The 14,137-nt window shown below is 34.7% G+C and overlaps 1 protein-coding gene across 1 annotated transcript; it reads left to right on the top strand.

The window, feature by feature from the left end:
• Positions 1-388: 388 nt before the first annotated feature.
• On the top strand, positions 389-11,870 carry LOC140004613 (uncharacterized). The gene is made up of 11 exons (XM_072044740.1): positions 389-930; positions 1,362-1,456; positions 3,145-3,202; positions 4,458-4,652; positions 5,596-5,672; positions 6,807-6,889; positions 7,374-7,425; positions 8,407-8,475; positions 9,764-9,850; positions 9,958-10,019; positions 11,420-11,870. Exons 1-11 carry the CDS (start codon positions 810-812, stop codon positions 11,646-11,648), a joined length of 1,128 nt encoding a protein of 375 aa, XP_071900841.1. The 5' UTR covers positions 389-809; the 3' UTR covers positions 11,649-11,870.
• The last annotated feature ends 2,267 nt before the right edge of the window (positions 11,871-14,137 follow it).

The following is a 14,137-nucleotide window of genomic DNA, read 5'->3' as shown; positions in this document are numbered from 1 at the left end:
ATATTATTATGAGCCAGGAAGGATAAACATAAAAAGTAACATGGAAAAAAAAAATTTCCTTTAAAATTCCCTTTATCAATATTATGAAAAAAATATATTAGCTCAATCCATTAATTCTTTTTGAGTTTTAAAATCCCAACCTTGATATACAAACTTTGTTCATATTGAAATGAAATACAATAAATATTCGAAATTTTACCTGCAAAGTTTTCATTTTCTCAAATTGCTCGCTGAAAAAACAACATAAAATACTTTCATAATATGTGTCTTATCTAGTTTTTTTTGGTGTCAATCGAAGAAGTTGAAGAAACAAGCAGGAAGGCCGCGCGTTGGGGGGGGGGGGGGGGTTAAAAAGCGCCTTTTGTTTTTACGTCATTGAATCAAATCATAAATTCCTCCGCTACAATCTCCAACCACTTCTTCGATAGGTGAAAAAGTCCGCACGCAAGGAGGAGTCTCCAAACAAGGGGAATTTGGAGACTCCTCACATTCATAGACTTCACTTTTTTTGGTCTCCATTGGCATTATCACTCGATAGGTAAGTTCTTCATCATAATCACTTTTTACCTTGTAACAGTTCACTGGTTATTGTAGTGGGCTCTTTTTGTACTTTTAGCTGAAGAAGAGGCCTTTTTGGGTGCAAACAAAGAGTGCCTTTAGAAAAGAAAAGAAAAAAAAAACTTGAATGGAGGTTCTTGATTGACTTTTTGGGTTCTTCGAGGAGTGGATTTTTGTGGGTTCATCCCATTTTTGGGAAATACTTGGAGGGAAGAGAGAATTCGGTAGTCAGAGGTAGGTAGATAATCAGCATGGCGGATTTTATTAAGGAGTTTTTCACAAAGAAGACAGTTGTGGCTATTGGTTTGGGACAATTGCTCTCTCTTGTGATCACTTCTACTGGATTTTCATCTTCAGAACTTGCTAGAAAAGGTCTGTTTCACGTCTGAAACTCTCTATATTATCTCTGTTTTTTGAGGAAGAGCCCGTAATTTTCTGTTGTTTGAAGTACTTGAAAATGGTTTTTTGCTGCTTCTTTTAGTATTAGTCTGTTTTTTCTGAATGAATTTTGAGGATATATGATTATTGACTTCTCAAATTTGCGGGGGAAAAGAAGAATTAGTTTTTGTGATTGTCTATTCTTAGTGGATTATATCTGTTACCTTGTGTTCACTTCTTAAACTCTTTAATGGGGGAAGAGGCTTTTGTTCATAAATTGTAATCCAACCAACCTTTTGTGATAGTCTATTCTAAGTAAATTATGGCTGTAATATTGTGTGCATTTCTTAACTGTTTAATGCGGAAAGAGGTCTTTCTTGATAAAATTGTAATCTGACCAACCTTTTTCTCCCATGTTTTCCTAGGAATTAATGCTCCAACTTCTCAATCTTTCTTGAATTACGTTCTATTGGGTGTAATATATGGAGGGGTTATGATCTACAGACGGAAACCACTGAAGGTTAGCTATCTCTGTATCTGAGCTTTTGCGAGGGTGTTTACATTTCCATATAATTAGTTGGTAATAAGTTGATGTTATAGCTGTCTTTCTGATATTGAGGTGATAATAGTTGATTGAATCTGTAAATGGTTTTCTGATCTTGAGGTGATAATAGTTGATTGAATCTGTAAATGGTTTTAACAGATAATAGTCTATCAAGTTGATAGTATATGGTGATATATGTCAATTCGCTTATGAACTGGTTGTGCCTCATAGAATTGGTAGTATTGTGGTATGAGCGTCTATCAAGTTAAGATTTTGAAAACTAACGGTAGGTTTTTTAAAGCTGCCTCTGGTCAAATGCTCAAGATTTTCATGTTCTTAAACGTAAAAGCAGAGTTGCCAATCTCTCAAACATGCAGTTTATGTTATGTGAGGACAATGGCTACTCCATGGAGTTTTAAGATGGTGACGGGGTTGTCTTTATCTACTCAGATTCGTTCCATAGCAGTTGCAAAATAATGTGAGCAAAATTGTTCCTAAGACATTTGTGGTCTTATTTAACCTCTGTTATTATGTAACTAACATTTCCTGAATGGAAATATCCCACAAAGTTTCTCTGCATTTTCAATGGCAAACCGTATATATGTTTGTGTTTGCATTTCTCTGCTTGTAATCATGGGAGGGTTTGTTCTTTTAAGTAAATTTCTAAGTAGTGTTTCTGATTTGCGTACATGTGTCTGTTTATGATATATACATAGATACATGCACACGTACATGGACACACATATACACATATGGGGAGAGAGAGAGAGAGAGGGGATAAGAGTCATCTAAGAGAAAATTATTAACATATCATTTAGCTTGGAGTAATGTTTAATTTTCTGGATGAAGAAAGTGTGGATAGAAAGAAGAAACAATAATGAGATGAAACCTAACGTAGTTCATATATTACTGATGAACATGAACTTGCAAATAAGCTAATGATATAGGCATGACAGCATACTCACAGCTACAGAAATGCTCCCAGAGAGAGAGAGAGTGAGAGAGAGAGAGAGAGAGAGATTGATAAACTCAGAAACATGGCTGAAAAGTTGGTCACTTAGAGACTGGTGTTGGGTAGAGATGCATCTTTTACAAGAGAGTGAATTGAATGGAGTAGAAAAGTTATGAGTCCTCTCCAGGAGAATTCCATTTTTCAGAGTTGAGCTATAACTCATGAGAATACATTGCAGGAATGAAGAGAACTCAGCTGGGGTTGAGGTTGCTGAAGAACTGCCTATCATAGAAATTTTTATTGCTATAATGGACAAGATTGGTGGCGATTGTGTGAAATATAGTTGAGAAATTCTGTAATTCAGTCATCAGGACCTCAAAAGAGTATTTACTTTGACCAGCGTTGAGTTGGTCAATATTTCATGTTTAGATAAAAGGTAAGATATACAATGCATGACAGGGGAAAGTTTGTCAGACTGACTCCTGTTGAAAAAAACTAGCCTACTGGTTTGCAATGCCATTGAAATTGATTTAGTAATCATTAAGCCAGCAAGTTCATTTCTATTGTTGCTTTGATGAGATGTCAGCTTTTGGTTAAGAAGTGGGATTGTGAACATGCAACACTGATGACTTGTTAGTACCAGCCTTAGATGTTTGTGGCCTTCATGATTTTTCATCTTTTTGAACCTTTTCCTTTCATTGCTGTTGAGCAGGCAAAATGGTATTACTACGTCCTTCTTGCAGTTGTTGATGTGGAGGCCAATTTTCTAGGTGAGAATTACATGCATACTTTTATGATTTTTTGAATAATTAACATGTTAGATTGTGTTTTTCCTTAAGCATCAATAAATATCTTAATTAGCGTCTCAAGACTCTCTGGATAACTAACATATTATTGTAGTTCTCTTTTTGGTCAGATATTTAAAAAAAAATAGAAGTTTTATACATCTTATGTCATCCCAAACTTTTAGACTACGGAACTAAGTTACTCGTTCTTTTCTTAAAATGTGATTTTCCACTCTCTCCCAAAATATATTGCCACGTGAAACTTTAAATTTTCAAACGAAGGAGTAGTTGATGTTGTTACATTGTATCACTCAACCCCCCTATGATTCTTGGAATTAATTGCACAAACCCAATTGTTGACCTTTTACTGTCTGTAATGTCATTTTTGGGGCTCTAAGTAGAAATTTCCACTAATTTTCTAAATCCTATACCTCAATGGCTGCAATTAGATTTTTATCTCAATTAATTTTAGAAAGTGAAGGCAGAGAGAAAAGATGGAAGAACTGATTTTTTTGTAATATACAAGTTGGTGGAAACTGAAAGATACTGTGAATGTGTGTTGAGGGTCGTCTGAGATAATAACGTGAAAATTTGGAACTTGAAGCTCCCAGAATAAAAGTGTTGATTTAAAATTTAGGCATCGAAGTAGAAGAACATGTGAACAAGTAAAGACAAGAAGACAAGTCACAACAGGATTCAGTTTATCTATGAACAAATGGAAGTTATCAAAGTAAATGAAATCTTTTTGAAAGAGTTTTTTTTTCTTGTGCAATGATCCTGACATAACATTCCGTGCCATGGCTGGCAGCATTCTGTCATCCTGATTTTATTCCAAGATACAGGTAGAGCTTTGAAAATGAGATCACTGGATCAAGCCGATGGGTCAATGACTGACAGGAGAAAGAACAACCATTTTAAGCTCTTTTAACTCAGCATTGTTGGATTATTAAATCCTATACACTTCAAAGTAATTTTAAAATATTCAGGAAGGATTAATCTGATGTGTGATAGTGTATAAGTTTTGTCTTCTGATGTGTTTATGCTGGTACTTGGAGAAAGTTACCCACTCACGTGTTTTCCTTACTAGTGTATTCTGGAATGAGAATGAGGAAAAAGGAATATTTTCCCAAGCTTATATATGAAAATGAAAAACGAGATTTTTTGCGGAAACTTTAAAAATTATTGCAAAATGGCATTTATCTTCCTCTAGATTATGATTTGGTTTTTGGTTGATCTACAGTGGTGAAGTCATACCAGTACACATCCATAACTAGTGTAATGCTACTGGATTGTTGGTCAATCCCGTGTGTCATATTGCTTACATGGCTTTTTTTGAAGACAAAATACCAATACAGAAAATTTGTTGGTGTTGCAATCTGTGTGGCTGGGCTGGTGTTGGTCATTTTCTCGGACGTACATTCAGCAGATCGAGCACGTAAAGTCTTTCTACCTTGTTTTTCATGTATATTTTTTCCTTATTGATAAAAGTTGTATAAGTGCAATCACCTGATGGGATTTACCCTTCCTTTCCCACATGGCCACGTTATCAAAACTGGGTAACATACAAACCCAAAAGTTTAATAATATGAATCATTTGTTTTGCTTCCATTGCTTTCCATTTTTTATACTTCTTGCACAGAGTGAGACTTACATCTTATCCATTATCAAATTTTTTGGACTATATACAATGGAATATGTCTGCATGTGTTTCTTGTAACATGTTGGTCAAGGCTTATTCTCTTTTGTTATCTTGTAGTCAATGGTTGATAAACAATGCAAAGTGACCTTACTTTATGGGCATCTTAATTTTATGCTTTCTTGAGTGAGTTAATGCTTGATCTCAAAAATTTATACATATATATGTGAATTGCAAAATTGGATTAAAGGTAGAAGTAATGTTGTTACTAATTCTTTTAATTTGGCTATGGATTTTTCAGTTTCATTTGCAGCATTCCATTTGTCATATTGCAGCCTTTGCTTTTAATTTTGTATTTTATTTATTGATGATGATATGTCTGTAACCGATAGTCAGTATTTTTCAAGTTTTCCTTTTCTCAAAAAGTAAGTATAATTAAGTTGAAAGTGCCATTTCCTTTTCTACAGGAAAGAATTTAGAATAATGCGAGGTTATTATCTTCTTGCAACCATGTACACATGTATATTGTTTCTAAACGAAAAGAAGGCTATTGTGTTCTTGTACTTGCAGTGATTTATTTCTAGTCTCACAATGGTTTGCATGCTGCATGATCCATTGAATCCGCATTTACTGGACAGATTTTGCTATCCAGTTTTCACCTTGGATATCTTGTTGAGTATTCATTTGATGTTCATATTTGGAAATTACTTTTTCTTTCACTAATTTAATTGTCTGGCTGTAGATGGCAGCAATCCAATTAAAGGGGATATACTTATAATTGCTGGGGCTACACTTTATGCTGTCAGTAATGTCAGTGAGGTTGGTAAAATCAACAATCCGAACCTTTTGCATATACAAAATGATTAATCTGCCATCAGAAAAGTCATTTCTGCCTTCAATATCTGTCTGATTTAACCATTTCCTGTTACAGACTTGAAATTTGCTCAAGATAAAAGTGAGTAAAATTCCATCTATGTGCGCATACACCAGACATATGTACATATTTTTGTTTCTGCTTTTTTTTTTTGGGGGGGGGGGGGGTGGGGGGTGGGGGGGAGGGCTCAGAGAAGAAGTGAGAGAGCGAGAGCGGAAGCTGTAAGCATTGTTCTGGAATTAAAAGGGTCCTTGACCTGTAACCCTATGTGTTATATAAGCAGCAGTTGCTTGCCCAAACTTTGCTACTATTAGCTTTACTTTCAAAATAATGCCAATCTGTCTATTACCTTGATTTTTTTTGGGGTTGGAGTCTATTACCTTGATGGTGCACTATAAAAAAGCAGCTCTGATGTTAAGTCCGAGGCTACTGTAAATATTACTTCTTTTTTGGCAAAATGTCCTTGGAATGCTTCCATGATCATCTGTGGCAAGACATGATATTCTTTTTCTCATTGGATGTCACAAGTCTATAACAGTTACGAACCATTCTATGGGATGCTTTCTTACTTTTTACTGGGTTTGGTTGTTAATAAATTGGAAGTTTGACAGCCTCTGCTCAAGACCTGAAAGAAGAAAGCAAGGTGTTGAATGGGCAGAAGTTTCCGTCAGAAGAAGTTTATGTTTATAATTTGATGGCTTTGGAAGGCTGAAAGAAGTGTTTCTGATTTTAATGGACTCATCTGGATAAAAGCTATCAATACACAGAGCCAGACAAAATGAGTTTTAGAGCAGAGGCGGAGTGATTCTTAAAATTTGTTTTATGTATATACTGATGGTTGGCTTTACCTAAGGGCAGATCCCAAGAGATATTGGTGTTTACATGCAGACTTGTATGTCCATATGTTTATGTTCATGTGCATACAGTAAGCTAATAAATGGAATTCTTTGACTACTCTCTTCTATGACAATTGCATGAAGTTGGCCTCTAGTGTATCTCTTGTAACCATATTTGTTATATTTCTTTTCCCTAAATTGATCTGAAGTTGGTGTTAGTAATCCTTCTTATTCTATATACAGGAGTTTCTTGTCAAAAGTGCTGACAGGGTTGAACTTATGGCATTCTTGGGCTTCTTTGGTGCAATTGTCAGTGCTTGCCAAATGTATCCTCTATAAGATTTGCATGCTTCTACTTGTATTTGACATATAGATGTCGTGCCTGTAATGATTCAGGTCAATCCACTTATTATTATTAATCAAACAGCCTTCAATGTGGTTTTCTTTTGGTAGCTGTTTTATTTAGTATAAAACTCACTTGTACGAACTGTATGGGATGGAGTTTGGAGAGCTCTGATGTCTAAACTGCATTCCTTCACCTGTTTGGGAACTGTAATAAGCATATTTCTTGGGTATGCAAATGATAATATCTGCAGTTAACTAGAAGCTACCCACCATTAAATTTTGCAATATGGTTATTGATTGTCATGAATTCATACAGCCATAGTTCTGCAAAACAGGCGCTTAGTCATGTTAGTTTTTGTTTGGAAAATCACAGTATGAGATTTCTGCTTCTACAGGCCAGGAATGGGTTGACTTACTGAATAATTTTATGTCTGGGTTAGTAATTGTCCTTAATCATGTATATAGAAGCATACTTGAACGGGATGAACTCAAGTCTATTCACTGGTCAGCTGGAGCTGTGAGTCTTTCTCTCGCTCTCTCTCTCTTTTTCTCTAGCAGACACAAAATCACACAACCTCTGCCCTTCCACTGACCTACCCTTTTCTTTTTCAAAAAAAATTAGTAAGTAAGTGCATGAGCTTTCCGAGATGTAAAAGCCAAGCTATTGAATACATCTCTACAGAAATATGACCAAATTGTATGGAATATTTTATTCACCTGCTTACGTTGACACTATAAATTATACGCTCACACTTTTTTCCTGTCTGTAAATATTAGGCCACTTTGTATGTTGACATCAAAAGAAAACTTAGAAGTGTAGATTTTTGTTTTGACCACGTTCTGTTGATCTATAAATGGGTGTATTTTTAGGTTTACGAGTTATCAGATGTGCAATTAAATTTTAATCGTGCCCAACAAATTTTTTGAAGTTTGACGACTTAAAATCAATTTTTGGTCCTAGATATGCATGGGCAAGTTTCTAGATCTTTTATGTTTTCAAGTTACTCTTTTTTGAGGTTAATGGTCCCCAATCGACTTGTCTTACTTCCCATTTTGGTCAATCCTGAATATATTGCCCTTTCTACAGCAGAAACATTTAATACACAAATATCCCATACTTTATAGACTAAAGAAGATAAATGCACCCATATGGTTGTCCCCAGAATGTGTCGTTACTTTTTCTTCACATGTTTATATGTTTTCAGCTCTTCTGTAAAAGTTATGACTTGTCAAGCTAATGGATTCAGTCTAGAATGGTAATAATTATTTTTAAATACTCCTTTCTGGGACCTTTTTCGTAACTAAAGACAACTTTATCGAAGTTGATCAGAAAAGCATGGAGAAGATAGAAAATGTTTTGTGTCAAAGAGTTGTATATACATCTCTGCTTTATCAGTTCAGTTTTAATTATCGCTTCTTTGTATGCATGTTATGTATTTTCCTTTAGTAATTTCTTAACATTATCCCTGTATTTTTCCTTGCAATCTTTTGGTTTCAGGCTCTTCCATTTTTTGGATTTTCAGTGGCTATGTTTTTCTTTTACTCATTGGTCCCTGTCTTACTAAAGGTATGGATTAACTTGGAGTTTCCTACACATGTTTTCAGTGTTTTCAATACAGATGAGGCTTGTTTTCTCAGGTGCTAGAAAAGACAGCTATGTAGTTGTTTCAAGAAACATGCTTGATGATGTCCACTAAAGTTGCCCTTTGATGAATTAATTTGTCTCTCTCTCTTCACTTTGATGCCATACTTTACCGTATCCTTTTTTGACTTTTTGTGTTTTCATGTGTGATCCTCTTATAACATGCCCCTCATCCTAAGCAACCAATTGAAAATCAGCTTTATGAATGCAGGCAGCAAGAGTTTTTTCTTGAGGCCAACTTTACAAAATTGTCTGAAATATTATTTGTAGCCAAAGATGGATTGACCACCAATAAAGGGGATCAAAGTTGAATAAAGGAGCATCACCAAGCGAGGTTTTGTCTTGCGGGTGACAAAGGACCAGTTTTCATAGAATTGATATAGAGCACTAGAAGTACCGAAGGGAGGAAAAGCCATCTGAAATGTCGTCTTTGTCTTCTTCGGACCAATCTTAATAGTTTCCCTGCAGCCCAATCCTTTCTTGTTCCCTTGCTATTTCTTTGTTCTTCATATTCTCATGCATGGCATGAAGGGGGTATGAATCTTGGTTTCACTGCCTGCTAATAGTAAGTAGGGGTAGAACTTACACTTATAAAAGGTAGATAAACCATCACTGACGTTGTAGATTAATGGCAAACTGGAAACTTACTGTGTCCCAATGTTAATGTCATGCTTTGACTCCCTTTTGGTACGTCCCACAATTAGTGTCTCCTACCCACAATCTCAAACTACTTTTTTTCTAGTTTCCAGCTCTTACCCATATTGTTTTACTACTGTTTTTCCATAGTTTGTGGGCACATAAGTTATCAAACAAGGTTCCCTCCAACACTCAAAAGATTGCAGTTGAGCATGTATCATATACACTAAAAATGATCATTGTAGAATTGTTAAAGTTTGTAACTATGCAACAACAGAGTTCAACTTTTCAGTGGCCAACAAAAGGATTATATGACCCAATTAAATCAAATATTGCTTATCATGACAATTCTTGTGCTTCTAACATAAAAAATGGCAATTCAAGTCAATAAAATTGGATACAAGTTCTTATGAATGTCCATGTTTTCATTCTGCACTCACGGACTCCTAACACAACCATAAATTTGGGATGGAGGGGGTATATGTTTTGCTTCCTTGGTTATCCATATTTGTGAGGCCACTTCACTCAATTACGTTGAAATTCTTGTTTCTTACTGAAGGCCTCTCCTTTTATGCAGATCAGTGGTTCCACAATGTTGAATCTATCGTTACTTACATCAGACATGTGGGCTGTTCTAATTCGTATCTTCGCGTACCATGAAAAGGTTCAACTGGATCAACAAGAATTGAACTGTTAAATAGTATTACATTCTATAAAACAAATTTGAGTAGCTGTTTACCTTTTTCTAACCTATTTTTCTTTGCTGTCCAGGTTGATTGGATGTACTTTGTAGCATTTGCTGGTGTTGCTGTTGGGCTCGTAGTTTATTCAGGGTATAAAAATATATACATGTTCTCTCTTTTTGTTCAGAGGAGTAGTAGTGAATCTAATGGATGGCTATTTTATGTTTTGGCTCAACTTTAGCTCTTCTTGCAGTTTACCAGCTGATTAGATGAAGCTTCTTACTTGATCTTTACACAAATTGATAAAGCAAGATATTCTTGTTTTGCATGCGTTAGCTGTCTGATGTGTGCTAAATGGCCATAGGCTTTTAAATGGCCCTAAAGAGAAGGATTGCAGAAGATCACATTCTGCTGCCTTTTCTATGTTGCATACATTGCCATATTAATCAATAGGTTTACTGGATATGCTACTACATATAAAGCTTATGGAAGTGTTTGGTGCAATGTCACTTTCTAAATTTCCAAAACTATCTTTTAACAAAAGATTTTCTATAATTACATCCAAGCATGAATCAGTAATCTAACTACCACCTACTTCTTGCTTTTCAAACTCACTAACAATGAGTACCATATCTTCTCCTCACCTCCTATTACTACTGAAGTCTTTCTATTACTACTGAAGTCTTAAAAGGTTTTCCTCTTATATTTCTTTTCCGGAAGAAGTTGAACACAAGGAGTGCCTCTGCCACTAGTTTGATTAAGTGCTAAGCCTCTAGAGTTTTTTACTGTGCCAGGTTTCAGTAGTTTGATTACTGCATATTTCTTCCTGTTGATTTTGTTTCTGGTGGTTTTTTGTTGAAAGAGTTTGTCTAAACTTAATTATCTTTTTATCCTGGCGAAGGTGATGTTTTGTACTTGTTTTGCTGGTAAAGTACAACCTGTTGATTATATTGAAAGGGGAAAAAAATTAGAAATATTCTTTTAGATCTGTGGAATAGATTTTATCAAGTATCCTACTTCTAAGGAGAATGTGCCGCCTGGTGCCAAAACTTGAATGGTTCTAGATTTGCCTCAACAAATGTTTTCTGCAGCTGGTTGTTACCTGTTCCTATACTTGTCCATACTGTTCTTGAAGTTCCTTTAAAAGCAGTTAGAATAGTTATGTTTTCATGGTTTATGATATCTACTGCTGCAAAGTTTAGTCAATTAGATGACCTTAACCCTTCAAACAATAATGAGTTGGTTTATGACTTTGGTTGGAATTGAACCTAACCTAAGTGTGTTGTTAATCCATCTGTTGATCAAAACCTCATCCTAACACGAATGTCACAAGTACAAGGTGGTGTTAACCAAAACAAGTTTGATTTGTAGCCGTTTGGCAAAGTTGTGGTTCATCAATCTCTGATTTACTTCCGTAGATATTTGTCTCTGAATTGCAGAGACCTATATTGGAACAGCAAATAGTTTAGATATTCATGAGTGCATCATTCAATGACTATAACTTTTTGGTAGCAAACTAACGAGTCCCTGTGGCTGCCTATGTTGTGTAGGAGTGATAAAGAAGAGGATGGAATTCGCACTGAGACTGGTGATGAGCAGCAAAGCAAGCATTTCGACGAGGAAGCTGGCTCAGGAAGCTCATCAAGAACCGTTTATAACAGCAGGCCTGGTGTTACCTCCACCAGTGCTTCAGAGAAGGACAAGATTCCAAGAGGCAAAGACATGGCTAGAGAAACACAAGGGAACAAATTCAGGCATCTAGGGGTTTACAAGGGGTAGACACTGGTTGCTTGTTAGCTATGCAGGATGATGTAGAACTTGACTTCCCTAGAGGTAAGGGCAAATAAAGGCAAAAAGCCAAATGGGGTAGAATTTAAATTTTAAAAAAAAAAATGCTCGTATCTGTTGTCAAAATCATTGAATTTGGTGGCTCCATGAGCAATTTGCAATTTTACACGGTTGATGGGTATCCAATTCCATCTATTAGTTTTCTTTGTTCTAGTTATGAGTTTTACTTGGGATCCATAGTTTTGGATTCATGCTAGATTCTTGGGAAATTTAAGTTTGGAGGAGAAGAGGTTAAAAATATTTCTAGATTTGAGACGTGATAAATTTGAAAAATACATCATTAGTTTGCGAATTCCCTTTGAAATTGTACAAAGAAAAGCTAAAAATAAATGCTTTTGAAATGAAAGCAAAGATGGCACAATCCAAGATTTTCTATTCAACCATGTCAGCCATCTGTGTATTTTATTTCTCATATCCCAAATTTGTAAGCAAGGATATAGGATAAATCTTACATAGTGGTCCAGATGGATGCCAAGAGTCATACCAGAGTGAAGTTTTGGCTCCATTACCTATAGAAATGCCTATAAATGGCTGAACCAAATCCCTGCATTTCATTGTTTTCCTCCAAATCCATGAGCAACCAGAAATTGAATTGACTTCCCATAAACTTCTCCCCTTGAGTATTACTGAGTGAATCCATCTCCACCCATAAAGTGTCTTTCTTGCTGCAAATGTTCCAAGCTAGCTAAAGCAAGTATTCCACTGAGCTATGTTTTTTATTCCCAAACCACCTTCCCTCTTTGGCTTGCAAATATCACTCCATTTCGCCTTTAGCTGCATATTGTCCTTTTAAATCACCAGACCATGAAAAAGAGGCCAACATCCCATAAACCTTATGGATATTGTTGTCAAGTGTAAGCGGATTGCAATTCTATCAAAATAAATAAATTATTAAAATTGTACACATTGGTAAGAGAGAATTTTTGTTTTCAATTTACCATTTTCACAATCCATTTCTAGATGAAGTGGAAGAAAAAATAAACACCAGAAGATAATAAGCTTGACTAGAAAAATGCCAAGCTTGAGTGGGACTAAAGTTTAAGGGAATAAATTGTAGAATTAATTACAAAACTCCTCTTAAGTTAGCCAATTTTGTATTTTAGCCCCTAATATTATTTTTTCTCACTTTACTCCCGAGAATTAATTACAAAATCCCTCTTTAGTGCATCCAATTTGCACTTTAGCCCTTAATATTATGTTTTCCCACTTTACTCCCAAAACTGTTAGTCAACTTGATGTTGTATAACGATAATGTCAAAAATAAATTTAGACCCCTAAAAGTTAATTATATTAAATCCTTTTGCAATTTGCCCCCTTCCATCATTTTGATCCCAATTTCTCCTTTTGTCCCAAAACCGTCGACCAATTTAGGACAAATAATGTCTAATAACATTAATATTGCTGACATAATAATGTAAAAATAATACATTTATGGATATGGATTTAATTAAATCTCATCCCATAATTACACTTTTTTGTACATCGAGTTTTCACAGTGATAAGGAAAAAGTTTTACAAAAATATTACTATTAAAAACTAAATTGTGATAGTATTTTTAAAGCTCTAAATATACATGGGTAGCATCTATATTATATTAAAAAATGAACCTAGAATATTTATATGCCAAATCTATCATGTTTCTCTCCTTTATTTAGGATTACCAATAAAAAATGTATACTTTCATATTAAGAAAATATCTAGCTATTAAAAGAAAGTGCAGCTACCTGTTTGTTTTGAAATAGAGACCAACAATATCCATGCATTTTTAGGCCTTTAGTAATATTTTCACATTTTAATTCTTCAACAATAATTTTCGTTAATTTTTTTCCCTTATCACATGAAATGAGTAAGATATTTCCCTCTATCTAGAAAAAAGTGTAATTATGGAATGAAATTTAATTGGATTCATATCCATAAATATATTATGCAATCATTATTGTAATAGAGATATTGATTTTTTTTAGACATAATATGTCATAAGTGTCATAAAGTATTGGAGATAACTAATGGTTTTTAAAACAAATAGACAAATTGAGAAAGGATAAAAAATGTTAATGGGTACAGTTCAAAACATGCTATACCTTAAGGTGTAGTTTAGGAGTTGGAGTTTTGGGCTAAAAGTAGAGGAAAAGAAGAGAAAGTCAGTTTTCCCTTGTTTGATAGTTTTTAGAGAGAACAAAAAAAAATAATAATAATATGGGAAGCGGGAGGATTTGGAGGAATATAGTGTAGCATTATAGTGGCCCAAACTTTAAGGTAGAAACCTGAAGGAAGCTTGTTAAATTTTTTAAATTTACTTATCTTTAAAATGTTCTTGAACAAATATTTAGTGACTTACATATCCAAAATCATTTCACTTATTTTCCAAACTCCCAGACAACATCACATTCCTTTCTTTTCTCTTGTTTCTCTTATTTTCT

Source organism: Coffea arabica, chromosome 3e (assembly GCF_036785885.1).
Source record: "Coffea arabica cultivar ET-39 chromosome 3e, Coffea Arabica ET-39 HiFi, whole genome shotgun sequence".
NCBI classification, from domain to species: Eukaryota; Viridiplantae; Streptophyta; class Magnoliopsida; order Gentianales; family Rubiaceae; genus Coffea; species Coffea arabica.
This window is presented reverse-complemented; position numbering and strand designations above follow the sequence as displayed.

Coding starts and splice junctions, on each gene's coding strand:
- LOC140004613 (XM_072044740.1), top strand. CDS start 810: ATGGCGGATTTTATTAAGGAGTTTTTCACAAAGAAGACAGTTGTGGCT. Junction 931..1,361: donor TTCAGAACTTGCTAGAAAAG/GTCTGTTTCACG, acceptor ATGTTTTCCTAG/GAATTAATGCTCCAACTTCT. Junction 9,851..9,957: donor TCTTCGCGTACCATGAAAAG/GTTCAACTGGAT, acceptor TTTGCTGTCCAG/GTTGATTGGATGTACTTTGT.